Source organism: Leuresthes tenuis, unplaced genomic scaffold (genome assembly GCF_036924035.1).
Source record: "Leuresthes tenuis unplaced genomic scaffold, fLeuTen1.0.hap1 SCAF_12, whole genome shotgun sequence".
NCBI lineage: Eukaryota > Metazoa > Chordata > Actinopteri > Atheriniformes > Atherinopsidae > Leuresthes > Leuresthes tenuis.
The window spans coordinates 18,061,510-18,088,374 of record NW_027325366.1 but is presented as its reverse complement, the minus strand read 5'-3'; the positions used below and the strand labels follow the sequence as shown (position 1 = coordinate 18,088,374).

Here is a 26,865-nt window from a genome sequence, read left to right as displayed (position 1 = left end):
TCAGACAGTGGTTACATTTGTACTTGCACTACTCTGGCTGTGCAGCTGTCTGGGCGAGCTGCAGCACAGCAGCTGCTTGTTGAAGTGTTTGCTGAAGCTCTTGCTCATCAGGTACAGAGCAAACGGGTTCACGCAGGAGTTGGTGAAGGCCAAGATGCGAGCGCACACGCTGGCGATGAAGTGACCCAGCGACGTGTCCACCTGGTCGTAGTGGTAGGAGCGGTACAGATAGATCACGTGACTGGGGAGCCAGCAGATGGCGAACAAGCCGACAAACACCAGGACAGTTTTGGCCAGACGCTTCCTGGACTTGATCTGACAGGAGAGGAGGGAGGGAGGAGAAATTAAATTCCACATCTGCTGTCTTCGGGTGCACATTTTCAATTTTGTGATCAAATATCTACTCAAGGACAATCCAATCAGCCTCCTTGTACTCTGCTGCTAATTAGTATTTGACTTTTTTTTCAGGTTATAATCAAATGTGTGTCAGAGACAAAATGAACTACTAATTCACATTCTAAAAAGCATATTAGAGGAAAGTCTTTGATTTATAAAACTTGATTGGTGAATCTACCCTTCATCTTGACAGAAAACATGCTGTTAGCTATTCATTGTTGGCCTCTTGTTCACTCACTCACACACAGAGTCAGAGTTAACACATTTATAGCAGCAAGTACTCTTCAAGGTCAATTTAGAAGCTATTCTTGAGCCTTCAGTCATATCCCGTGATCATCATCAGCACTGAAGACAACCAGCTGCTGGGAATATGTAAACATTTTAGTCTTTAAAAGACAACATTAATGAGCATTCCTTTCTTTTTTTATCCTAATAATCTATAGATTCCTTAGACTTGTAACGCAGTCCCTTGTGGGCTCTCTCCTTGAGGTTGGGAAACACGGCTACATGCATTGTAAAATCAACGTGTATGACATCCAGAGCAAGTATCAACGCAGCGTTAAGCAAACTGGTCTCACGAAACAATGCATAAATACAGCAGATTTCATGTCATTTTGCATGTTATCATTTTGTTTCTTTGGCCTTTTGCATATGATTAGACATTGTGCAGTCTGACATATGTTGTGCAGAGATGAACAACCCCCTCCTAAAACTGGCATGACCTGCTTACTATATTTAAAATTCTTATGATTATCTAGGACTAAGAATTTAATTTCTATCGTCTGCAGATGAATTACTTTGCCTGACAGCGCAGCAAACCAAAATTTTGATCATCTCCTTCCACATGAAGTCTATGGGTATTAAATGGCAATAAGATGGCTTGAAGTGTCACAGTTTATGTTCATGTCACAGTTTATGTTTTAATAGTCTTGTTTTCAGGATATGTTCTTCCCCTGCCACCTAGTTTCACTCATGTCACCTGCTTTATTGTTCACAGCTGCACCGCATTCACTGATCACTCCCTCCACAGTATTTAGTCTCCTGGTTTCCTTTCACCCATTGCATAATCCTTACCAATCCTTCATGCCACAGCCATTGAAAGAGAAATCTGGTTTCCTGCCTCATAGCCACAGTAGTTATTCATAGCCATAGTTTTGTTATCATAGTCTCGTCATAGTCACAGTTAATTATAGTCTTGTTCTGTTTTTCATAGTCATGGTTTTTGTTAACGTTAAGTATTTTTTAATCCGGCTCTGCCGCGCTGTCTGTTCTTGCCTTTTGCTCCCTGTTTTGTTTGGAATAAACCTTTTTTGTGAACTTAAAGAACTGCATCTGGGTCCTACCTCACCACCGATCGTGACATGAAGTGCTTACCTAAACACTTAAATGACATTTCACCTGTTATATATAAGTACTATGGCGGTGTCGTAGCATAGCTAAGCATTAAGAATGAAAAGAAAAGGAAAAGGTAGCCCCGCTCTGTCAAGAGTGACAGAATCTGCCTTGCAGCTCCTTAAAGCTTACCAAAGAAAACATATCGGCTCATCTTTTTAAATCTGTTCAAAGACAAGTGTGTGAAGTTTGTGGTTTGGCTGTGACTTCTTGAAAAAAGCTGCAGGGCAACCTGACAACAAAAAAACAAAGAAAACCTCTGGAACAGTTACGGTCACAGTACCCTGTGATTACACGTTTTCATAAAGGAACTTGTTCATTTCGTTTCAAATGAACAGTCAAAAGCAACACTCACAAATCCAATGTGATTAACATATAAAACATAATCAAAACAGTAAATATTTACATTTCACTGGCTGGCACCTGAGAACTTTTGGTCCTTTTTGCATTTAAAGGGTAACTGTTGTCTGTCTGGATCCTCTTTGATCCTTTGCTCAGCTTTCTTTAATTACTTTTACATGTGGTCAGAGGAGAGATGTGTTTTTACCAGTGTGAGACACTGCTACCACATTGAAATGATCAGACAGCCATCCTCAGTTCAATGATTTTTTAAAGAAGTTGCACAATCTCAGTTCTGGGACCAGGCCTTCTGTCCACTGAGCCGAGAAGAAGAGACTGTGTGTATGTAATGTGTGAGAGCATCAACAGGTCTGTGCATGTTTAAACAAAACCTTATCTCTATACCCTTAATACTGCTCTCCGAGAGTTGTCAGAAGCTTCAGCCATCATTAGTCATTATCATGCATACACCACCTGTCAATCAACCTGATTTACAACTTTGGAAAAACACAACCTCTCATAGTACTGCTTTTTTCCATTCCATGGTGAATTAAAGGCGGCCTGCACACTAAAGCAATTTATTAGCTTCAGCTGAGAGAACAGAGAGTGTTACAAGTCTGTCTAGCTAGCCAGTGAACTAATCACAGCAGATATCTCTGCAAAACAAAACAATAAACATTGAAATAAAATAAATCTTTACTGAATAACAACTCTTTAAAAATGTTTTAAACTCTGAAAGCTACATGACACACCTTTAATTCAATTCAATTCAATTCAATTTTATTTATATAGCGCCAGATTACAACAATTGTCATCTCAAGGCACTTAAGTAATATAGTCCAATTCAAGCCAATTGGAATTCAATTCATTGTAATCATAATCCAATTAATTCATATAGAGCTAATTAAAAAAATTAATATCCTAGCTAAGGAAACCAACAGATTGCACCGAAACTTGTCTTCAGTCCAATCTCCCGTCCTGAGCGTGCCTGTGGCGACTGTGGAAAGGAACGACTCCCTTTTAACAGGAAGAAACCTCTGATCTTAATCTTCCTAAAGCACAAACTCTGCAGCCTCAGTTCAGAACCTCAGGGGGATCTCTGTGGAATCCTCATAACGTGAGGTCCAGACCAACATACGTTCCATCAGTAAGATAAAAGCCCTTTACAAAAACACTGTCTTCATTTCCTGGTTGGGTTTAAGCAGTTGGTTAGGGTTAAATGACTTAGTTAGCGTGAAAAGATAATCGTGGTTGGATCTAAAATACATTCTTTTTACGACTTAGTAATTAGGGTTTTGACAGAGCCAGGCTGACAGAGCCAAGCAGACTGGCTTGTCAACGAAGAAATAAATCAATCTATTGCTTTATTTGTCGGACAAAAGCAGTGTTTCTATATTTGAAATATTTCCCTGCTCAGACACACCTGATTGAAATGAATGCTTCATTTTCAATCTTTTGTAGAGCTTAATGAAGAGCTGACAAGCTGAATCTGATGTGTTAAAGCAGGGAAGCATGTAGAAGATGAAGGGCAGGTGTGCATGAGGACCAATGCTGTCCAAAAGTATAAAGAGGCCATTTTAAAATGACATGAACGAACAGTGCAGTCCAGATCCGCACCTGTTTGTGGAGGTGCAGTTGTCCCTCAGCAGGGATGTCTGCAGAGCTCCTCACCAGACTGCGAGCGATGAAGCAGTAGTAAACAGAGATGATGAGGAGTGGGATGATGTAGAAGATGAGGAAGGAGGCGGTGGAGTGGATCTTTGGATGCAGATCCCCAGCATGGGGGTAAGGCGCACAGGTCACAAAGGTCTCATTGGTGTGGCTGGTGGTGAAGGTGTGCAGGTCAGAGAAGACGGCTTCAGGGACGGCCAGAGTCCCAGACAGCAGCCAGATCGCCCCTGCACGTAAACTGATGCTGAGTTTGGCACTCGACCTATGGATGTCCAGCGGTTTGACGATAGCTTTGTACCTGTGGGGGGAGGAAAAGCCGTGTATATTGAGTCCTGAAGATATCACCTTACTATATATACTGAGCACGGAATATTAATCAAATAGAGGAAGATGTTTTATCGTCTTAACACTGATTTCATGGGATCAGTTTATCAGAACAAACCTTTGATGAAAGAAATTAGTTTTTGAAAGTAAATTGTACAACAAAGGAAATTGAAGCAGGCTTTGAATGAAAACAGAAGGTGATGTGAGCTGTGCTTGGTGAGTGTCTGATCAGTCACAACTGCTGGTGAATAAATCTATCTAAAATGGCAAAATAATGAAAAATAGCTGGTTACTGAGCTATTTCCTGGATCGAAAGGGATGTTCCCTCTTTGGCACTATATGTTTTGTCCATGGAAAGCTACATGATGTCAAAAACTCAGGAAATATTAAGAACATCAAAAACATTTTCAGCCCTATATTTCCACACCGAAAGCTGCATCTGTAACCTCTGTTTGTCAAAGAGCTAATAGCACACCAGCAAAACAGCCTATATAAGAATTAAATGTCTGCATTTTAGAGTCATCAAACAATTTCCAGCAGATAGGGGATAGTCTGAAAGATAAATCTAGATTATCTTGGTTCCTCATCGTTTTTGGTTCCTTATCGAGCAAATATTAATACTAAAGAAATACGATTGATAAAACGTTCAAACTTTGCGTTTGTTCAGAATAAAGTACACCCCTCACTCTTCTTTTTTTGAGGAAAAAAAATAGATAATAGGTTTTTATTGCTTTTAAGTGAAAGCAATACAAAGCAAGTTAAACCATTTTTAGCACAAACAGCGTGGTCCAAATAGTCATTCATTTAGTTGTGTGTCACACTGTGTAATAAGAGATACAGAAACTATTGTTAAATTAAGTAAATACACATTTTTACTGGCTTTTTTTTCTATAAATTGCCAAGCCATTGTTTTCTGTCAATACAACGTAATAAAAAAGTGTATTTACACAATCTTTATGGACATATAAGGCTGTTTCAATGCTATTAATCTAATTGTGGTTAAGTTTGACTATGTCGACAAAAAAACACCCTGATTACTGACTCACAGTCAGTATTTAAACCTTTTATTATGGATATATTAGAACAGTTTAGGTTGTGTGTGTTTCCTGGAATTTGCCTTAATAGAAATGTAATTTATATTATTACAAAGGACTAACATCACTTTATTGTAACCTATCTTGGGCTTTGCGCGAATCTAAGACAGGAAATAAATCCAGATGAAAAAGGGGATTTGAAAGCAGCGTCCGCCTGAATGTGTGACAGGTACCGGTCAGCGGAGAGCGCAGTGAGGGTGAACACGGAGACTCCCACCGAGGTGAGCTGGATGAACGGGATCAGTTTGCAACCAACGCGGCCAAAGAGCCACTCGTCCACCAGGTAGCGGCTCGCATCCACCGGCGCGCAGGTCACCAGCAGCAACACGTCCCCCAGAGCCAGACTGGACAGGAACAAATTGGGCACGGTGCGCATGGACTTCACCAGCAGACAGGTCTTCATTAAGGTGACATTTCCTACAAGACCCACGATGATAATGATTCCGTAGACGGCCGCGATCCCCATGCCGGGGAGCCAGATGCTGTACTGGTGCTGCTCCGTGGGGGACTCCCAGAATCCTCTGGAGACATTGAGGTGTAAAACACTGCTGTCCTCCGGGGTTAAAATGAACTGATCCTCCAGGGACATATCAAGTCTGCGAAGGACACAGATGGCCAGTCCAATGCGTCCTGATGTCTTTTCTGTCTGCTTTATAAAGTATGTGCCCTCCTGCAGGCGCGTGCGTCACTTTACGCACCACGGGCTGAATCAAGAGAAGATTGGGCTCAATTCTAGACTGATACGACCAAACATAATTTCTCCTGCATCTTCACTGTAGTTAAAACCATATGACTTTCCAAAGCTGAGTGTGTTGTTGCTTATTTATCGTGCTGTTTCACTTCGTTACCAACGCTTTATGATTTTTACACTGAGACAAATATTCAGATAGAACTCAAAATTATCTTTAAGAAGTGGGAATACAATGGAGTTTTACACACATTTCGTCCAAATTCAGCCTGACATATTTGGTAATATGAAAAGAAAGAATTCAGTCACAATTGAGTACTTTTGCTGCACATGCTTAAACATGAATAGTAATAACTGTGTGCAGAAAATAAATCCAGTTTAGTTCTGACCAACACGGTTTTCTGAACAGATATCCTTGGAAACGGGGTCAGAAAAACTGTCAAATAGAAATAATGCAACACCAGCTCAGAGAAAGTCAAGACAGTGTGGTAAATGTTAACAAAGACAAAATAGTGATTTGTTCTTTTACTCTGACATTTATTTACTTGACTGTAGCAACCCAAGGTATCTAATGTTCTTTTTATCTATTTCTTTTAATCGTTTATAGTACTTTCAGACCTGCAACACAGTCCAAAAAAAGTTGGTACGATAAAGCTTTTACTACTTTGTAATGTTCGCATTCCTTTTTATGACACATAAAGAAATGTTCTGGCATTGAGGATATCAAGAAATGAAGAGTTTCAGCTGTTATTTTGTCCCAATATTCCAACAAACATTTTTGGATTCAACATTGAAAGATTTTATTTGGCATGCATGTAAGTCACTTTCAGCCACTGGAGCATTCTTCTCTTCCACTCTTAAATCTGTAATTCTATGCAATAGATAAGGCTGGGTCGAATGCCAAGTTCAACAAATGTCAAGCTCCAATTGATGATTAAAGAATAAGTGTATGTTGTATATGTTTACGTTGATCTTAATATAACATTAGCATGTCCGTAACAGCTCTGATATTCTTCAGCCTCCCTGTGACCTGAAGCAGGTTTACAAAATGAATGAATTAAACATATGGATCCTTGCCGACGCCCATGCTTTACCTCCAAACCAAGTTTCATGAATATGTGCCTTGTAGTTGTTGTCATTTTCTATCAAATCAGACTGTTATTGTGGACCATATCCACAGGAGTTGGCAAAGTCAGACTGAAGAAGCCTTGCAATGACCCCAGCTCTGCTTCAGAGTGCATATTTACCCCGAACAATCGTGTCATTGGAACAGATGCGTCTTTACAGGAAGGTGGACAGAAATATCATCAACATAAAGACTGATTTAAGAGAAACGTGAAAAACTCCTTTCAGTATAGATTTGCTGGAGAATCTTCACTGTGTATAGCATCAACTTACTCCATTTCATCCGTAATGAAGGGGGAGAAAAACTGAGTTGTTTCTTGCTGTTGAAACCAACTGTGTCACCGCTGAATTCTACTGCTTTACACTCAATGGTGCTTTTGTGAGATTCTTCATCTCCATCTTCATCGTCATGGAAGTAAAGGTCAGACCCTCAAACTTATCTGTTTGCCTTTAGTCTCAACTCAACTTTTCACCCACAAATGGTTCGAGGGGCATGTATTTCACACTGGAGACAAGCAGAGGCATTATTTTCTGCGGCATCAGATGGGTCCAGTTGAGCCCCAAATCATTTTCTCATATAAATGCAAATTGAGTTTTCTTATATCGCTGCAGCAGATAAGACCGATGAAAATATGGTTCTCTGAGCATAACTTAAACCATTTTAATTTTCCAGACTCTTCAGTTGTCCGCATCTGAGAACTTTAACCAAAAATTGCATGGTAAGTACAAATTGACTGCAGCTGAGGCAATTCTCAATATTTCACCCTTGTACAGAGTGTGAGTCTGAGGGAAGATGGTCTTCAAAGTAACTTGAACCAGACTTTTTATCTGTAACCGCAAACAGCAACACACTGCAGACACCATGCTGATTCCACGCCTGGTATTTTCAGTGATAACTAGAACTGGAGCTCTGAACGGCGTCTTCTCCATCCTCCTCTCACTCACTCACTCACTGCTTTCTTCATAGTACTTTGCTTCATTCTAGAGAAACTGCATTTAGCATTGAAAAATGTAATTAGTTTCATATTCATAAAATGACCTTTGCTTCATATCACCATGGCATTTATTATCTTTTCTTTATCACTGCTTTTTCAAATGGGACTGTTTCAAATGAAAATGTTCAAAGCGTCTCTGACTATCAAAATCTCAGCCAGATAACCAGGTGGAGGATCTTGGAAATGGCACACAGTGGGATAAAGGTTTAATGAATATAAGCGGTATTTGTCACCTGTAACTTCTGAAAGTTTGATGTTTCTTAGTAGGGAATATAGCTTGCTTTATTTTTCTTGAGATTATTCCATTTAATTCAATAATATTCTATTAATCAGCAAAAGGAAATCATTTTTGAGAGAGATCAGAGATTATCATCAATGGATTGAGGTGTTTTTTTTATTGTAGCTTGGCAGCAACTTAGCTGATACTGCTGTCACACACATTGTCAGCAGGTAGCATAGATGAACTCTCTCAGTAGAAAACATGGACGGAAACTCACAACCAGCAGTTCAACATCTGAGGTGCAGAGAAAAAACCCCAAAAACAATGATACCTTCCTGACAGTCCTCATGTCAGGGGTCCAGGTTTGTCCATTTTGTCTGCCAGTGATCTCAAACCTCCCATGATGACCTTCTTTTCTCTCCATTTTGTTCCTGTTCTGCATCCTAGGTGTCTCCTCTTCAACAGAACTGAATTTGGGGTCTTATTCTAGGCCAGGGCTGTCAAACGCACCTGATTCAGATTGAGGCTTCATTAGCTGGTTTGTGCAGAATGTAACAATCGTTTGAAGAGATCCATTTAATCTGAATCAGGTGTGCTGAAGCAGGGAAACATCTAAAACCTGCAGGACAGCGGCCCTCAAGGACCGGGGTTTGACATCCCTGGGTGCTAGGCATTACTTGGGCTTTGGAAAGGTCAATCAGCAGCATATGTAAACAGCTTTCCTGTTGCCATGGTTATGTATCATAACAGAAACAAAAAAAGTGTCAGAATTACCAGCAGAAATCATTTCAAAAGCACAGCATACAAGCCATCACAGAAAACTATTCAAAAATCAGTTATTTCATTGAAAAAAGCTCATTAGAAAATCTTACTTTGTGTGTGTGTATGCACGTGTACATTTTAATGAAACCAAAAACAAGGGTTACAAAGGTATTTTAAGTAACATATCAAAACCTTAAAAGTTCACGAGTGAGCTTGTTTTCTACTGCCTGTTACAGATATAATTATAGATTGACGTAAAGTAACAATCTAAAAAAAGTTCTGTACTGCCTGATCATAAATCTGTGTAAAGAAAAGTGCTAACAGCATCCATAATGTTGGTTTTTAGAATACATTGTAGAACACATATTTTGAAATATTCAACCTTGTGGGTTTGAATTGAGTTAGGCTTTTTTATTTATTTTTATTTTTTTAATTATTAATATCCAAAAATGACATGTGAAATGTGTTGGTTTGTCATCACTTGGCATTTGTGCATGATTGTCTATGATGTCTATTGTCTTTTTGTGGTGATTCTTTTTTCCCCTCCTGTCTTATGTGCATTAATGTGATTGTTTTGATGTTATTTTGTTTTGTTTTTACTTTTTTCGATTGGCCCATCTCTTTGTAGCCTTTTCGTATTAAACCTTTTTTTTTGGTAATTTTCTTGTCATGGATATTATCGGAAATTTTCTTCCTTTTAAAAAAAAAAGTGTATTTGGAGTCACTTTGTGTCTCCTTTGTAACTGTTCGACAGAATTTGAACTCAACCGCCAACCCCTTTGATTAAACTATTTTTGCATCCTCTGTTCGGAAAAAAAAAAACCGGTACCATGGACAGCAGCCAGTTCAGTTTATGGGATTTTGTCGCCACCTGATGATAAAATGTGGAAATATGAATGTCACCATTGTTAATTGTTGATGTGAGACTTGAAATAAAAACTCGGACTCAACCCCAAAAACTACTATAAATGTTTCCTGGAAATTAAAGGTTTTGTGTTTTGGTTTGAGTTTAACATTATGTTGCTATAGCAGCTGAAAGCAAGTACAACTGCTACCAGTAAAGACAGTAAAGAAACCTTGTTTAACATTTTACATTTTTTCATTGTAATTAAAGTGATTTAAGAAGTTACATTATCTCTAACAACAATGTTGAAAACTCTTTGGAAATTCTTTATTATCATTACTTAAACAGCTATTGCTACTTGAGATCAGCCGATTAGCAAGCTAAGCTAACTTAATTTTTATTTTTTATTTTTGCTAAGCTAACTTTAGCTTGGTTTGCCAAACTGTGGAACGAACGTTCACGTTGCATTTTCACTGTTAAAGTAATCACAGCAGCATTAACGTAAGGAAAAAGTGCTGAATATCAAAGAGTTTTGTCATTAGAGGAATATTTTTAGGGGAAGAAGTTCCCTTCGCTGACATTTCCTAATTATGGAGCAGGGGGTTAGGACGTATTATTTATATAGGCTACACTTAACTATTTGTATTATCATTATCTGAATAAAAAAAACGTAAAAGTAGACTAGAGCCAAAGTCATTTTATGTGAAAGAGATGTTTTTCATGGCATATACTTCGAAAAAAAAACAATTATGAGGATTAACTTTTGAGGGATGGATAGCTGGAGTGTGTCATGAAGTGGGTAGTTACCAGTTTATGTAGCGTGGCTTTAAAAAGTTAACTCTGACAAGATATAGGACCAAAGACGAAAAAAAAATGTTTCACAAGCTAAATCCTTTAGGCTTATTGTGATTATAATTTCTGGTTCATTTACGTTTACTGTGTTGTAACAATCAGTATTAGATGGTTAGATTTCATTTTAAATTATTCACTTCATCGCAGTTGGTTAAGGTGCCCACCTGCGTCATAAAAATGTCTTTAAAATGATATGGTTTATACAGATTTGCTTTAAGTAACAAACAGCTCTTTCGCAGCCATATTAAACACCATCCACTTCTCTCTGTCTCTGTGATGGTGCAGCTGCTGGAGGCTGACGAGCTGCAGGTCCCATCAGCCAATATGCTGCTGGTCCATCACTGCTCACATCCAATCAGCTGCGGCCTGAAGGGATGGGATGAGTGATCCAAGAGTTTTTCCTCCCTCATCCTTGGATACCTTGAGGAGATCACAGATCTGCGTCATCAGTGTAGCCCTGTACGGCGTGCTGTTTCTGGCGTCCTTCAATCGGTGATGGAAAACACCCGCTGCTTTGCCAACCGCTTCTCCGACTACAAAGGTGCGCTGCTCCCGGGCCAGGGCGCCGAGGCCATCGTTCCCGCCATCGTCTCCACCGTCGATAAAATCCTCAAAAAGGTCCCCATTGACCTCAGCGACTGCGACGGAGGGCTGTACGATGGGCCGGCCGGGGTGGCTTACATGCTGTATCATGTCAGCGAGTGCCCGCTGTTCTCCGATTACCGGGAAGTCTACCTGAAGACGGCCAAGCAGATCATCGACGCGTCGGTCAAATACGTGGATGCGGAGCCGGACAAAAACATGCGTGCCGCCTTCCTGCTCGGCGGGGCGGGTATTTACGCGGTGGCCGCGATGATATACAAATCCATGGGCTTGGGTGACTTCGTGAAGCCGCTGACCAAGTTTCGTAACCTGTGGGAGGTGTGCTCGCCCATCAGTTTTCTGGAGTGCGGCTCGGATGAGCTGTTTGTGGGGCGGGCCGGGTACCTATGTGCCGCCCTGGTCCTCAAGCAGAAGCTTGGCATAGAGGTGAGCTCCCTGAAGGAGGATGGCGCACTTTCAAATGATTTAAAGCAGCCCTGCAAATAAACAGAAGCATATACCCAGATGAGGGATCAGCCTTTAAATAGATAACATGTTTAACCAAGTGAAGTTCGTGTTTTATGATGCGTTTAAAGACTAGTCTTACCTTCATCACTGTTGTTTGCAAACATTGACATAAGATGGGCCTCGCAAAGCAACAGCCTGTTATCTGCTGAAGAGCATAATTTACTCTGATTATCCAAACCCTGATGCCATGTTTTCAGATGACCACTTTTGGCACTTTTCTGTATTTCGGGTGTGTTGTAACTTGTCAGGCATGCAGTACATCTAATCTGCAGGGCCAGAAAACACCGAAATGACAATCTATAGTTTACACATATTTGCAGGTGTTGGGTGGTGACACTGCATTATGTGGGAAAAGTTGCACAATGCCTCTTGTGGTTTATGATGGAGATTATTTGTCTGAAGTGATGTCACTTGATGCCGACTACGACTCTGAAAATGATGCTGATGTCGAGCACAAAGAAGGCAGCTGAGCAGACCCCTGTTACTATACTTTTATCTCTGTGTGCTGTAATGTGAGCAGCAAATCTCAATGATTCTTTTCATTCTTGTAAGTGAATCTCGGTCCTTGAGTTTGTTCGTGTTACAGGTATTGTTATAGTGTTATAGCTGTGCCAGTCTGATGCTGCATGTCTTCACCTATAGCTTCAATCGGATCGAGGGTTTTGCTCAAGTCTAAGTGAAAAAGGTGAAAATACTTAAATGGCTTCTTAATCAGTGGATTTTATCGGAGGTGTGTTTACTTTTTCGCTGATGAATGCAGTGCAGATAAAACCCTCGTTTATCCTTCATTCCGCAGATTCTGAGCAAAGATCAAATCAAATCTATTTGCCAGGCCATCATCGAGTCAGGAAAACAATACGCCAGGAGGAAGCGAAAGCCTTTCCCCCTCATGTATTCATACTATGGAACAGAGTACCTTGGTAAGAACACCAGCTGCATGCAAAGTTGATTCACTCCTGTAGCTCCATCCCTTTGTTGAATGTCTGTCCTTGTTGTCTTAGTCCTTTGACTCTAAAACAGTGATGTGTTTTAAAATGGGTAAATCTAACTGTCCTTTCCTTGATTGCACCGGACGAAGACAGCGATCAGGGTTGGAGATCCTGAGTAACGTTCAGACCAGCACAGAGTTCATAGTAAGCATAGCCCGGCTGGCCACCTCTGCATGGATGCAACATTGCGGGTGATGAGGAAGTGAAACTGAATAGCAACTTGAGACATCTGAATGTGTCATGAACACGCCCCTGTTGAGGTTCTGCATGTGCTACAGTTTGCCCTGAAAGATTTGCTCGCTGAGGTGTTTTTCTCGTTTGATTTGCTCGACAGCAAGACTCCTCAGATCTGCAGGAAACTTAACGTGGTGTTTTCTCTGCATGTGTTCAGCAGTGTGTAAGAGGACTCTGTCCAGTAACCGAATGAATTGCATCCAAATTTGATCACTTTGTTATGATTCACTGCCAATGTCAAAGCAGGTGATCAGGCCATGGTCGCTAACCAGTCAGATAAGACTGGGCCTTTTTTTGGGTGGAGGGGGGAGTGGTCTCTTTAGCTTCTCTTTAGCTGTTTTTTCTGGATGTGTGAAATTTGCCATCACAACTACCACTTCACTGTTTTATGAGAACTTGGTCAAAGCTGTGAAGCAGGCATAGCGAGCCACAAGTAAGAATATAAAGGTCAAAAAAGAAATCGAAACACGTTTTGCAGTTGTCCTTTGTGAATGTCTGCTTGCACCCTCTGGGTTGTGTCTGTATGTGTGCCTGGCATGGTGTTTCCCTGCATGCCTGGTTTGGTGGGTGTGCGTGTGACCCCCTTGGCCATCCCTCCCGTCAGGTGCAGCCCATGGCCTGTCGTCAGTGCTGCAGATGCTTCTGAGTTACCAGGACATGCTCAGCGGGGTGGAGAATGACCTGGTGTGGCAGAGCGTCGAGTTCCTCATGAATCAAGTGCAGAACTGCAACTGGCCCTCTGAGCTGGGGGCCATCATCGAGAGAGAAAATGAGCTGGTGCACTGGTGTCACGGAGCCCCGGGTACACTCGTTGCTCCTTATGCAAATCGCCACGCTCGTCTACTGCTGCGTGTCCATTTTACAATCATGTCTCCATCCTCTTGTGCAGGTGTGGCGTATCTGTTTGCAAAAGCCTATCTGATCAATAATAAGCCTCAGTATCTGGACACGTGCATCCGCAGCGGAGAGCTCGTGTGGCAGAAAGGTTTGCTGAAGAAAGGACCTGGGATTTGTCACGGAGTTGCAGGCAGCGCTTACGTCTTCCTCCTGCTTTATCGGCTCACAGGCAACTCAAAATACATCTATCGTGCTCAAAGGCAAGAAATCCCTCTGCCTGTTCCCCACTGGACTGAGGTCCACAGGCAGTACACCAAAATTGTTTTTAAAAAAAAGTGAATGTGATCCCCCACAAGATGATTAGAATGCTGCTTCAGCTTCAGATGCAAGAAAACTATTAAGTAGCTCGTCCTGAATTACATTTAGTTGCTTTTATGGTTCCCTGATGCAAAATACTGATCCCAAAAGAACATCAGAGTTAGGCTTAAAGATTAAATATACAAAAAAAAGGAGACACTTTGAGTCCACGCTGCTCTGAGGGAGAAATATCTATAAGCTGCTTATTTAAAAGCTCCAGGTTTGGTTTCACTTTCATGTCTGGACTATGTGTGTTTTGGACTGAGATATAGCTAAATAGACACTCGGTGGCTTCCTAAGGTTGTATAATTCATCTTTAAAAACCCCGTAATGTGGGATTTTCTTAAACTTATTTTTAACAATCTGGAATGGACTCAGTCTGGTGGTCCTAACATGATTAGTTAGTACTACTACACATGTTTTCCCTTGCTTACATACTCTTCCTACTCATAGATAGACGTCTTGTTCATAGAGATCCTACTTTGTTGTTGTTAAAAAGCACCACCAATGAAAAGTAACTCACTCTGAGAAAGAAAAACTCATCCCAGATCTCAGTCAGCCCATGCTTAAAATTGGTTTTACGTTTTCTAATACTAATATGCCGATAGACTTTATGAGCATCCAGACTGATGAATGATTTGAATAAATATACAGAGTTAGAGTCCAGGTTGTAACTGCTTGTTATTAATGTTGCATAGACACTCTCAAGCACAGACTTAGCAAAATTAATAAAAGTTTCACGTTGGAGATGGAAACCTGAACAAAAAGCGCTAAAGCAGGCCTTACCATTCAAGAGAGAGAACGTGCATTAGGTTTTTTCTGTCAGCAGACAGAGGCTGCATCATTAATATCTGAACAAAATTTAAGCTTAAAGTTGAGGTAAAGATGTAAAAGAATGTCCCTCTAGGGATTTACATACCTTTCAAACATGTGAATAAGACATCAGTGTGATCAGTTGAAGAAATCATTTGTAATCCATTCACGTATGCATCCTCTGTATTTCTCTACTCCCCACAGGTTTGCAGAGTTCATCTTCACTGAGGAGTTCAAGGCAGGCTCTCACTCCGTCACCAGTGTCTACAGTCTGTTCGAAGGCCTGTCGGGCACGGTTTGTTTCCTGGTCGACCTCCTGCAGCCGGACCAGTCAGAGTTCCCTCTGTTCAGTGTCTTTGTGTGAATGGACCTGAGCTAAACAGACATCACTCCTTCCCTCGGACATCTATCGAGAGCTGGACTGATGGACGCTGTAGAACCACGGTGGATACTGTGATCAGAACAGTAGATAGGGCGGTTTTGTTTTGGGTTTAGAAAAAAATGAATCACATTTGAGGTCAGTTGCGGATGAAACGAGGTCATGTTTTCGTGTGGACGAGCAGCTTCCAGGCGTCATCAGATTCATTGCACTTACTGTAACAACACTCATTCTGATCAGTGTCGTCAGCTAAAGTAAAGGAATGAGGCACAGCAGAGTTAAGGGGTGGGTGGGGCTTAACATAGATTTATAGATCTGAGATATTTATTAATAAATATAGCTTAGACCTTCCTATAACTCCAAAAGTTCCTAGAGGAACATCAAGTTTGCTTGAACATAAAAGATATGCAGTAAAAGCTTTCAGTACATGAATGCAAACAGGAGGAGCTAATGACTGTTTTTAATGGTCTAAACTAATGGGGCAGAAGTGCTCAGAGCACAGCTAACTCAATGGCTCCACTAACATTTAACTGCTTTTACTGTTACTATCTCCCAAACCCTTTTGCAGACTATGAAAACCATTCTCTGAAGTGCTGGGACTTTTTAAAAGCGGTACCCTGGTTGAAATTGCAGCTTAACCTTCTAAGATGCCGCTCTCAGGTCAGAAACATGCCTGCGCACTACTGACAGCTTAAACTCAATGGAATCACTCCCAAGTCCCACACACACACACACAAAAAAGGAGAAAAACCAGACTCACATAATGCCTTTAAAGTTCACTCTTCACCAGCTCGACGTCCCCAAACGCAGACCTGTCAGTTTACGTCTTTAGGGGCGTTATCTCTCAATCTTAAATGACACAACTTCAATTCCAAAAACAGTGAAAAAAAAATGTGAACAGAAACAGAAGGCAAAGACTTGCAAGTCTCATAAACCAATTTTTCATTCCCAATAAGCCATGGAAAACATGTCACATTTTGAAAGGGAGACATTTTGCTCTTTCATGAGAAAATGATCAGCTCATGTTGAATTTGACGACGTCTCAGAAAAGTTAGGCCAGGGTCGTGTTTAACACTGTGTATCATATATCTTTTTACAACAGTCTGTAAACATCTGGGAACTGAGGAAACCAGTTGCTGCACCTTTGGGAGAGGAATGCCGACCCATTCTTGTCTGATATAAGCTTCTCGCTGCCCAGCAGTCTTTGGTCTTCTATGTCAGGGGAGGACAGCAAATCAGGCTGAAAATGATCAAGTAAACACACGTAAAAAGCAATGAAAACAGGTCATAAATAGGCATTGTTACACGTGTTTCCATGTAAGATACTGTCATTAAAGATGTCATTTGAATTTACTTATGTTTGAGTTTAACAACCTAATAGCAAAGGCAATAAAAGATTTAGAGGATCAGTTGATTCTCCTCAGTGGCCTGAAGATATCACCAAAACCTCAAAAGACAAAATATGTTGAGGTTGACTTATAATGTTCCGTGCCTAATTTACCATTTGATTCTCCCAGAGGGAACGCAAATCACGTTACTTAACTCCGGTAAATTTGGAGTAAACCTTTAACTTATACAGGCTGTTTGGTCCTCTGTGGATTAAACCATTAGATCAACAGATTTAGAATGTTTTACCCCGGTGGACAATCATGGATAAAATATTGATTTATGAGAGTTACAAATCATTGCCTTCTCATTTATTCACATTTTACGCAGTGTCCCAAATTTATATGGAATTAGGGCTGTACATATAACGTAAATACTGGGCAACGCTGTACAGCTGGTCACTGCTGAGGGGAAATAACTACAGTTTATTGTTAGCATAGTCTCACTCTGTTTGCAACATTATGACTCGTCCGTTTGACCCGTGGTGACAGCTGTTTATTGATGTTTCCAAATGCGTAAGCTGCTGTGTTGGGACTTGTGATATGTTGCGATTTGTTTTACCATGTGTACAAAATTAAAAGCCTGTTCGACGTCGCTTTGTGATGACACAGAACAAAAGACCAAAACGCGTTATCGTTGTGATGGAAATCATTTCTCTTCCAGTTCAGTTTGTTCAAGCGGTGATTTTTTTTTTTTTTGCAAGTCGGTTATGTCCGGTAGAGTCAGTGATGGGTGTCTTTACTTAAATGTGATAATGTGGCCTTAAAAACAGCTAATGTGTGCATATGATCATATGATGGAGTCAAAAGGACACTGGAGGATGCTTTGGCCAGCAGCTATGAACAAGTAGCTCATGCTGGTGAAAGGGCCTGCAAACAGCAGCAAACCAAAGCAGTTTCCCCGTGCTATCTGTGCCTGCCAGTCCAACCTGTTGAAAACATCTACAGAATTATTATTACTAATAAAGTGTCTGGATAAATAAACAACGGGTTGATTGTATTATTTTCTCTGAAAAGGCTTGTAGACACTCCTCTATAACGTCACCTGACAGAAACAAACTTTTCAAAGTGCTGTTTATAGGTATGTGAGAGAGAATTTCTTCACGAATGTGCGTATATTAGTACATTTAAATACATACAGGGTCTGTTCTCCAGCAGGGCCACACTGAAGAATTCCAAGGTCACATGGGTGAAACATTCATTGATATATTCAGGGACCAGTACGAAATACGCCTTAAAAGTAATAATAAGAATTTGAAACTGCTTAATTTGCATATTTCAATATGGAATTATTTTGACATGAAGAATAACTGTGTTTCAATCACCTTGGGAAGTTTAATTTCAATGTTGATTAGTTAATGTACCCCTAACTTGTTAGGGACGTGCTTAACTGGACGTTTGTTCTCCCACAGTGACTTGAATAGATTGAAAATAAAAAGGCAGGTTGTTTTAGCCGGGAATTTCACTGATTTATTAATATTAGACTTTATATATTAGAGTGGTATTTCATTTTGATTTCTTTATTTTTGTTCTTGGAAAGCTTAAAAAAGGAAATAAGAAATATTTACTAGAATAAATCAATAAATGAAAATAAAAATTGAGGGGAGAAATGGAATTTTTATTTTAATTTTTTTTTATTTTTACATACATTTTTCTTGGTTTTACTTTTGTGTTGGTTTCTTGTGTCATTATGGGTATTACTCTCACGTTACAGTATCATCCTGGGTTTCCACTCGCTGCAGATCTGTTAGGATAATGACGATAATCATTTGCAACTGTCTGCAGGGCGTCATCTTCTCACTGACGGGCGCCCCCTGCAGTCTCCCCTCGGAACTGCAGCGGACTGTAAAGACCTCCTGCCTGCCTCTAGTCGCGGATAAAGCTGCTGCGGCGGCGGCGTGCCTCCGACACAAAGCCGTCCCGTCCTGCGGGCGCCTGAGAGTCGGTTCGGTGGTTCCGTTATGGATGTGCAGACCCGGAGCGAAGCAGCGCGCCGCACCCCCCACATGGCGGAGTGAGTGAGGATGCGACTCCCCAGTTCCATCTTTGTGTCGGTGTCTCTGTTCACGGCCGAGACCACGGCAGCGCTGTACCTCAGCTCCACGTACCGCTCCGCCGGAGACCAGATCTGGCAGGGACTCACGCTCCTCTTCACGCTCGTTCCGTCGGTTCTGGTGCAGCTGACTCTCACCTTCATCCATCGGGACCTGAGCAGAGACAGACCGCTCATCCTGCTGCTGCACATCCTGCAGCTCGGACCCATCGTCAGGTCAGTGATGGCATGTTTAGGTCTGGTTTTTTTTCTCCGCTGTTTTCGTCCTGCTTTGACGTGGGTTTGACCGCCCACCTGTGCGGTGTCCACGGCTGCCTGTTGTCCGGCCTGCTGCGCACATGCTGTTGTTTTCATCCTCTCCGGCCTGTTGTCTGGTTGACTGTTTACATGCTTGTGCCCTGATGAATGTCTGTGTCAGCTGGATCGGAAGTAAACGGTCGATCAATACATCTGCTGCTCATCGATATGTTCCATCCACAGGGCAGCTGCAGCACTTTCAGTTAAACCTTCTCCCACTTTGATCCCCTTCAGTCCTGATCTCACAGGCGACTCACGGTGACTGATTTAATCGCCACTGCTCTGTCTGAAAAGACAGAAAATCCCCATTATGATGCCCAGGGCTGCTCCGCATCGATGGAGGAACCATTAAACCACGCTGGGCCTTGCCTGACAGGACCATCTGCCTCAGCTGTGGGAACATGAGCCTAATCTTGTTCAGAGAGAGCCTCCCCGCTGTACACACATATAAGACTGTGTTATCATGTGCAAACAGTAGGAGATCTAGAGCAGACTTTTAAAAACCCCTTCACTGTGAAATTCCTGCCTTCAGCAGTAAACTGGCTGACTGACTAATGACCTGTGAATCATTTCAGTACCTCTTATTTGAGAGTTTGCTGCGTAACTTTGGTTTTCATCATGTAAACTGAATCGGTTTGGATTTTAGTACTTAAAAAAAAGCTATTTGAAGATACCAAATTGGTATTCTGCCTCTTGGATGTGTTTGACTTGGTGCTGAGTCCCAGTTCGGGTGACGCCGTCTCTGCTTTTAAGATTAACCTGAAATAATTCACTGATCTTTCTGTGCACGCTTTGTTTCAATCTGCTCTTTTTGCCTTGTGTATTTCATCATTCTCGTGCTTTTATTTTGACTTTTGCGTTGATCCCTGTTGTGTCCGTGTTTCACTGAAACCTGGTTTCCATAAGTGTTGTTGATCTGTTAGCTTTTACGTTCTGCTTCCTGTCTTCACTTGTGTCTTTAAGCTTTGCACTTCAGCTGGAAAGCTGCTGTAAAAGCAACGCTGACTTGAGGTTTACCAAATGAGTAAGAAAATGAATGTAGAGCAGATTGATCAGGAGTGAAAGCAGTTCTTCGGAGCTGCCCTCATCCAAATGCACAAAGGGACTGCAAACTGACCTACAGCAGGTTTCATGATAACCCATCAAAGTTTCTCGAGAACCATTGTTATTTTTGTTATTTTTGTTGACCGCAGATCCAACAGCTCCAGAAGGAAATCCAAATCTTCAAGTTGACCTCTTGAAGCGACACGCCTCACACTTGACTTATAGGGCTCTGTTTACTCATCATGAAGAAGTACAAACATGTGTAAAATGATCTCTGTTGGTTGGCGATGATCAGTGTCAGAAATGTCTCAAGCATCTGCAGCTCATTTTAAAGATGTTCTTAGAATTCTTTAGGTTCCACAAAGTGTCTCAGTTCCACTGCGCCACATAGCTGTTTCGTGTCCTGAGGATGTTATCTTAACCTTGTTTAAAGGAGGATGTCCTGGAAGCTGAGGGCGTTCTGGAAAACTTAAAACTGTTGTCGAAGAAGTTTGATTTGTAAGCCTCTGAGGAAACTAGAAAGAAAGAAAGTAAGAAAGAAAGACAGAAAGAAAGAAAGAAAGAAAGAAAGAAAGAAAGAAAGAAAGAAAGAAAGAAAGAAAGAAAGAAAGAAAGAAAGAAAGAAAGAAAAACACAATTTGAGGGCTCAGACCTTCAGCTTTTATTGTAAATCACTGACTTTGGTCTTGTGTCATTAAAATGTTGGTGCAACGTGTGTGAGTCACACGAGGCCTGAAAGGTCAAATGGAAAACGTGCCACTTCAGATTATAAGAGATTGACTCATGTTTTCAGCAACTTTGAAGTGTTTGCCAATTCGCTGACATTTCAAACCACTTTTACACCAACGTTCAAGAGACTTATTGGGTTTTTGTCCCTCAGTGTGTGTGTTATTTGTCTTTTCGTGCATTCGAAAGTACAGTCAAGTCGGGGCAATGTGTAAAATGTAAGTAAAAACACAACATGGTGATTATTTTTAAATGGCGCTTTTTCGGATTTTCCCGTTTTGAACGCTGAACTTCCGGGAATGCCTCGTTTGCAGTCCAGACTCTTCTTCCCACAGCTGTCTGCATAATTATGTGACGTATTTACACGACACCCTTCTCCAAGTGACCATCTGACCAATAGTTGCGGACCGGGGCTTCCGGGAGTGAGGGGCCTTAAAGAGACGGGAGCCGATACGGCGTGTTTTAGACCAACGGGAAACGGAGGCGCTGCTGTATGAAGAATATCAGAAATGTACTTTTTTTTTTTTAGATTCAGATATTTAAACCCATTTTAGGAAACTCCCTCAACTAAATTACAAATCCGAAAATGAGATTAATGCGCACTCTTTAATGGACCAGATGATTCGCTGAGACATTAAGACAATTAGTGTCAGAAACTCGCGAGGAAATCAGCAATATAAACAAATATGGGCGTTAATAATTCAGCCTGTCAACAGATAGCTCATCCATTGTCAGAGATTGTGTTCTTGACTCGGTGACCTTTATATTTTTGTTTCTCTCTCTCGCATCGATCCCCCAGCTGCAGCCACTGTGGCTCTGACCTAAAACGGTCAGTTTCCCCTCTGGTGTGCATTAGAATGGTTACTCTACAGACTTTCACATCTTCCTTCAGCAAAGAGCAGCTCTAAGAATAGCCCGTTGTCACTGCCAGCTCCTTATCTCTGACAACACGAGCAGAAAGGGGAATGTCTGTCTCTGCTGCGGGCAGCGAAGCAACACTTCCTCGTCTTATCCGCCCAAACAGCAATTATACCAAAGTTATCTTTCTGTGACGGCTGGTTGCTCTGTAAACACTTGTGGACTTTTCATTTATCGCCGTGTGATCTTTCAGAAGTAGCATTGCTTTAGTTTGTCATATTTGCACATTCAAGATGAGTAATCATTTTTTCTTCAGCTGCTTTCAAACAAAAGTGAACTTTTTGTCTGTTTATGTGGCAGAAAGTCTTGCAGATGAGTGGTTGGACCACAAGGTCTTTTTTTCAAGGTTCACCGTAGACTGATTGAAAATGTTTTTAAGTCATGACTTATGACTCATGAGTGGAAGGTCCACATGCAAATGAAATAAATGAGGGAAGTGAAAATATATGCAAAGGGAAACAAACAACATTTCCAGTCCAGTGAAGTGAGAAATGACAGATGCAGCAGAGGATCACTTTCACATGCCGACTATAGACGGCGTGCGTCAATATTTATAGCAAAGTGACAGTGACTTTGTGCGAGGGGTCACTTGGAATAATGATCCTGAAGAAAATAATCAGGTGCAGATAGGTCACTTTGATCTCTGTCTTTTGAGCTTAATTGGGCCCAATATCGGCTGGAAAAACAGAAGCAGCAGAAAGACCGGACGGACCCTCGCATAGTGATGCCGATAACAAACTCTGTCACGCACAGGAACTGTGATTAACCTCTGACCTTCCTTACTGTTGCAGGAAGGGAGGCTCAAACATGCACCCAGGGAGCCCGGCAGTAAGAGCAGAGCTGTGATGCTGGATAAGGCCTCGCCTTTGCTTTCAAGCCCCAGTTCTTGGTGTCAGGGATTCTACAAGATGTTTGAAACGTTACAGTGAGATTAAGCTCCAGAGTGGCGGGGTTGCGTCGCGTAGATTTCGCCAGGATTTTCTTCTTCTACGCAACCGTGTTTATGACCCCTTTTTGCTTGTGAACTCACAAACGAAAGACATCAAGTACCTAAAATTTGTTTGAAGAAATCTTGCATATAATTTCACAGGTTTCCTGTGGGAGGTGCTTTGTGAGTCTGGGGTTACCAGGTCTTTTCTATGGGCCCTTCAGTCCCTGTACAACTGGAATGATCGGTTGCTCCTATTGCCACAGTAAATCCAAAAACATGCCTTCCAGAGGTTTCCCAGAACATGCAAACTCCACATAGAAAAGCCACCTGTTTGTGGCAACAGAGATGTAGAAAAGACATTAAAGCTTTCTCATTTTTATCTGATAATTTTTTTCCATTTGTTACTGTTGTATATGCATGTTTTTGTGGATTGTCTGATGAGGATTTGTCAGTGATGAGATGCTGCCTGCTGTTTCAGGTGTCTGGAGGCGTTCTGCATCTACGGCAGCGTGGGCTGCGTAGAGGAGCCTTATGTCAGCATCACGAGGAAGAAGCAGATGCCCCGAGGGGGTCAGTCAGAGGAGGTGGAGCGGCAGGTGGGGCAGGCGGAGGGGAAACTGTTTACGCACCGAGCAGCCTTCGCCCGCACCTCTGTCATTCAGGCCTTCCTGGGATCGGCCCCCCAGCTCACCCTGCAGCTCTACATCTGCGTCCTGCAGCGGGGGGTGTCCATAGGCAGAGGTGAGGAAGAGGAGGGTCTGTGTTTTTTTTATGAGTCTGTCACAAGCGTGGGCTGATCAGCTTAGTGCCACATTGGACTTAACGGGATGCTGTTTCATGAGTCAAGTGGTGTTACGTAACCGCCTCTCTGACACAGACGATGGAAAATGGTCATTCTCTCTGCCAAAATGGTCCAGATGTGGGGTCGGATGTAACACCATACAAGCGCGTGGGAGTCAGTATTCCTGGGAGAGATTTTGGAAAATGTTCACACAGTCAAACTGGGGCATCTGGTCTTCAAATTAGGGCTAGATAAAAGATGTTGTAGATACATTATTGTCTCTGCTGCGGTTAAGCAGATGAACCAGTCTCACTGTGATGACCTCCTCCGTTTTAAATGACTGGTCCAGAATCAGTTGGAAAAAAGAAATATTCAGGAGACCATATGTGCATTACAGAGCCTTGTGCTTGCTGCCATCAGTCCCTCTTTCCCTGGAGGCTGTCAAAATATCCCAACAGCACAAAAATCCACAGATCTAAAAGCAGAAAAAGTTGGCGCCATATGAAAAAAACAGGAAGAAAAAAAATCCACACCGGTTCTTACATTTACCTTGTACCTTGTAAGGTTGCTGTTCCCTCTCACAACACTTTAGAACACATCGCCAGGCGATGGAGTGCGAGTGTTTTTATTTAGTCCTGCCGACGTGTCTTTGAGCTGTGCAACAGTACGACGTTGTCGTCCCAAGTTGAAAAGATGGCCATACAAATGTTTATTAAGTTAACGAGACACCAGATAAACTATACCTGGGGTTAATAGTGTCTGAAAGGAAATAAAAGTCCAAATAATTCTAATGATAAGGATCGCTTTTTTTCTTCCTTGCATTGTTTTGTATCCTATTGGTCATGTGCCAAAGTTATTCAGGCCAACTGGTTATCATCCAAATCACGCGCTTTGTGTAAGTTCTCAAGCTCCGTGTTAAGTTCAGATAATTCATTTCTGTTTTACTGTCCGGTGTGAGCAGAAGGATTGATAATGGCAGAGCATAAACAACCCCCCAAAAATGGAGAATTACAGGTAGAACAATGAGGGGAGAAAAGTGGAAAACTCTGGAAGCTTTCTGTAAACATTACAAACAGGGTCAACAAGGACGGTGGTTTAAAAGAAAAAGACAGAACGAATAACAATCCTCCAACAAACTGCCTGAATGTAAACCTGCCCTGTAATTAATGATGTCTTCGTATCTTTGTCTCTTTTCCCGTGTCAGGAACACTGATGGTGATTTCCCTCCTGTCCATCGTGTACGGAGCGCTGCGCTGCAACATCCTGGCCATTAAGATCAAATATGACGACTACGAGGTGGACATCCGGCCCACGGCTTATCTGTGCATTTTCCTGTGGAGGAGCTTTGAGATCGCCACTCGTGTGGTGGTTCTGGTTCTGTTCAGCTCCGTGCTGCAGTTCTGGGTCCTGCCTGTGGTTTTTCTGAACTTCCTGGTTTTCTTCCTCTACCCCTGGATCCTGTTCTGGCAAAGCCACTCGCCGTTCCCCGAGAACATCGAAAAAACTCTCACCAGGGTGGGAACCACCATCGTCCTCTGCCTGCTCACCTTCCTCTACGCCGGCATCAACATGTTCTGCTGGTCGGCCGTGCAGGTGAAGCTGAATGACCCGGACCTCATCAACAAGTCCCAGAATTGGTATCGCATGGCGGTTTACTACATGTTGCGATTCGTGGAGAATGCCTCGCTGCTGCTGCTGTGGTACATCTATAAAACAGATGTCTACCAGTTCATCTGCGCACCGCTGCTGGTGCTGCAGCTGCTGGTGGCCTACGCCGTCGCCATCTTCTTCATGCTAGTCTTCTACCAGTTCTGTCATCCATGCCGGAGGCTCTTCTCCTCCAGCATGACGCAGGGCCTTTGGGATTGCCCGTCCCTGCTCTGCCTCGTGTGCGGTTCTGCTTCGCCTCAGAGCGGGCCGGTGGGGAAGGCCGTGCTGGAGCCGTCCGCTCCCAACGAGCAAAACCAAGAAACAGCCAGCGACAGCACAGGCGACATCCCTAATGACACAACATATGACGTGCTCAATGACACAATCTTTGACATTCCCAATGACGAGGTCATCGGTACAGGCGGACTCAATGGGGACGTCGGCCACTGTGTCTCCTGCGACGCTTAGACCCCCCCAGCTGTTTGGACGTGCCATGCAGAGACTCTTCGTTCCCTCTGTAACCTTCTAAGTGCCATGTGGGTCCCTCTGTGAGTCGAGTTCACGCTCCTCTGATCTCATGTGTCCACCTCGGCTCCAAAATGAAGCACTTGTCTCGACTGCACACACGGTGGCGATGCTCACCTGTCTTATCAGCCACCATGTTAACCTTTCATCCTGCAGCCTTTAACACCAGTAAAAAAAAAACAACAACAACACACGGACCCCACCATAAGCTGCATTACTGATCACAAGGAGCCATGCATTTAAAGTGATTGTATTTAGTCTCTTTTTGGCATGAAGGTGTGCATGTGTGGAGCCTCAGATGAGGTGTAACTTTATTATTCAGAAAGGGGGAGCGGGAGGCTTTTCTTTATAAAGCAATCAGCTTTATTTATTTTTTTTTACTCCTCGATAATAGCTTTACGATTCACACACGCTGCTTTTTGTGATGTGCTACCTGCGCTCTGTGACGAGATGTATCCTCTCCACGTGATGTTTAAGAGCCGGCTTGATCACCAAACACGTTACTGTGAAGCTTGGACACTTCAGAGAAGCCCGATGCTTTTTGCACGTTTACACAAAGAATTTAAGTGTCTTCGAATTCGGCGTCGAGCAACAGCAGCAGCCATAGTGATGTGAAATGCTTTTATTTGCCAGCTGCGTCTGTCTGTCCTTTTAGTTTGAGTATTTACAGCGAGTGCACGCAAACGGAGTGGTATGTAACTGAAAATGCTTCGGATATATCTGCTCATTTTCAACCTTTAATGTCCAATCGTGTGCGTGAGAAGGAGCGAGAATGTCAGTGTGGTCGTGTTTGCACGAACTCCTTTTTGCAATGTATATCTGCAGAGGAACGGTGGCCTCGGAAATCACATGAATGATCCTAATGTTTGTACAAATAAGCAACATTTAATGCAAAAAAAGAAAAAAAAAAAAGATAAATAAATAAAATGACGAAGACAAAGCATTCTCGTACACAACAGTCTCCAGTGTTTGAAATATGAAATCCTACTTAAAAAAAAAACAAAACAAAGAATAAATATATATATTTATATGTGAATATTGCCTTCGTTTATCCATGTTGTATCTATGCTGACCTCTAGTGGACAACCTCAAAAACTGCAATTTGGTCAAATTCCTCTCCGTTTCAGCTCAAGA

The 26,865-nt window shown here is 42.1% G+C and overlaps 3 protein-coding genes across 3 annotated transcripts; 2 read left to right on the top strand and 1 right to left on the bottom strand.

The window, feature by feature from the left end:
- LOC140319294 (gastrin-releasing peptide receptor-like) lies at window positions 1-5,805 on the bottom strand. The gene is made up of 3 exons (XM_072396885.1): window positions 5,390-5,805; window positions 3,745-4,096; window positions 1-315 (listed from the first exon to the last, which is right to left on the bottom strand). The coding sequence occupies exons 1-3, from the start codon at window positions 5,803-5,805 to the stop codon at window positions 1-3; spliced, it is 1,083 nt and encodes a 360-aa protein (XP_072252986.1).
- Window positions 5,806-11,074: 5,269 nt separating this feature from the next.
- LOC140319177 (lanC-like protein 3) lies at window positions 11,075-18,206 on the top strand. Its single transcript, XM_072396774.1, has 5 exons — window positions 11,075-11,731; window positions 12,609-12,732; window positions 13,640-13,837; window positions 13,925-14,132; window positions 15,247-18,206. The coding sequence occupies exons 1-5, from the start codon at window positions 11,198-11,200 to the stop codon at window positions 15,404-15,406; spliced, it is 1,224 nt and encodes a 407-aa protein (XP_072252875.1). The 5' UTR covers window positions 11,075-11,197; the 3' UTR covers window positions 15,407-18,206.
- A 421-nt stretch (window positions 18,207-18,627) lies between these two features.
- Window positions 18,628-26,763, top strand: xk (X-linked Kx blood group (McLeod syndrome)). Its single transcript, XM_072396884.1, has 3 exons — window positions 18,628-19,075; window positions 23,254-23,516; window positions 24,761-26,763. Exons 1-3 carry the CDS (start codon window positions 18,831-18,833, stop codon window positions 25,672-25,674), a joined length of 1,422 nt encoding a protein of 473 aa, XP_072252985.1. The 5' UTR covers window positions 18,628-18,830; the 3' UTR covers window positions 25,675-26,763.
- Window positions 26,764-26,865: the final 102 nt, after the last annotated feature.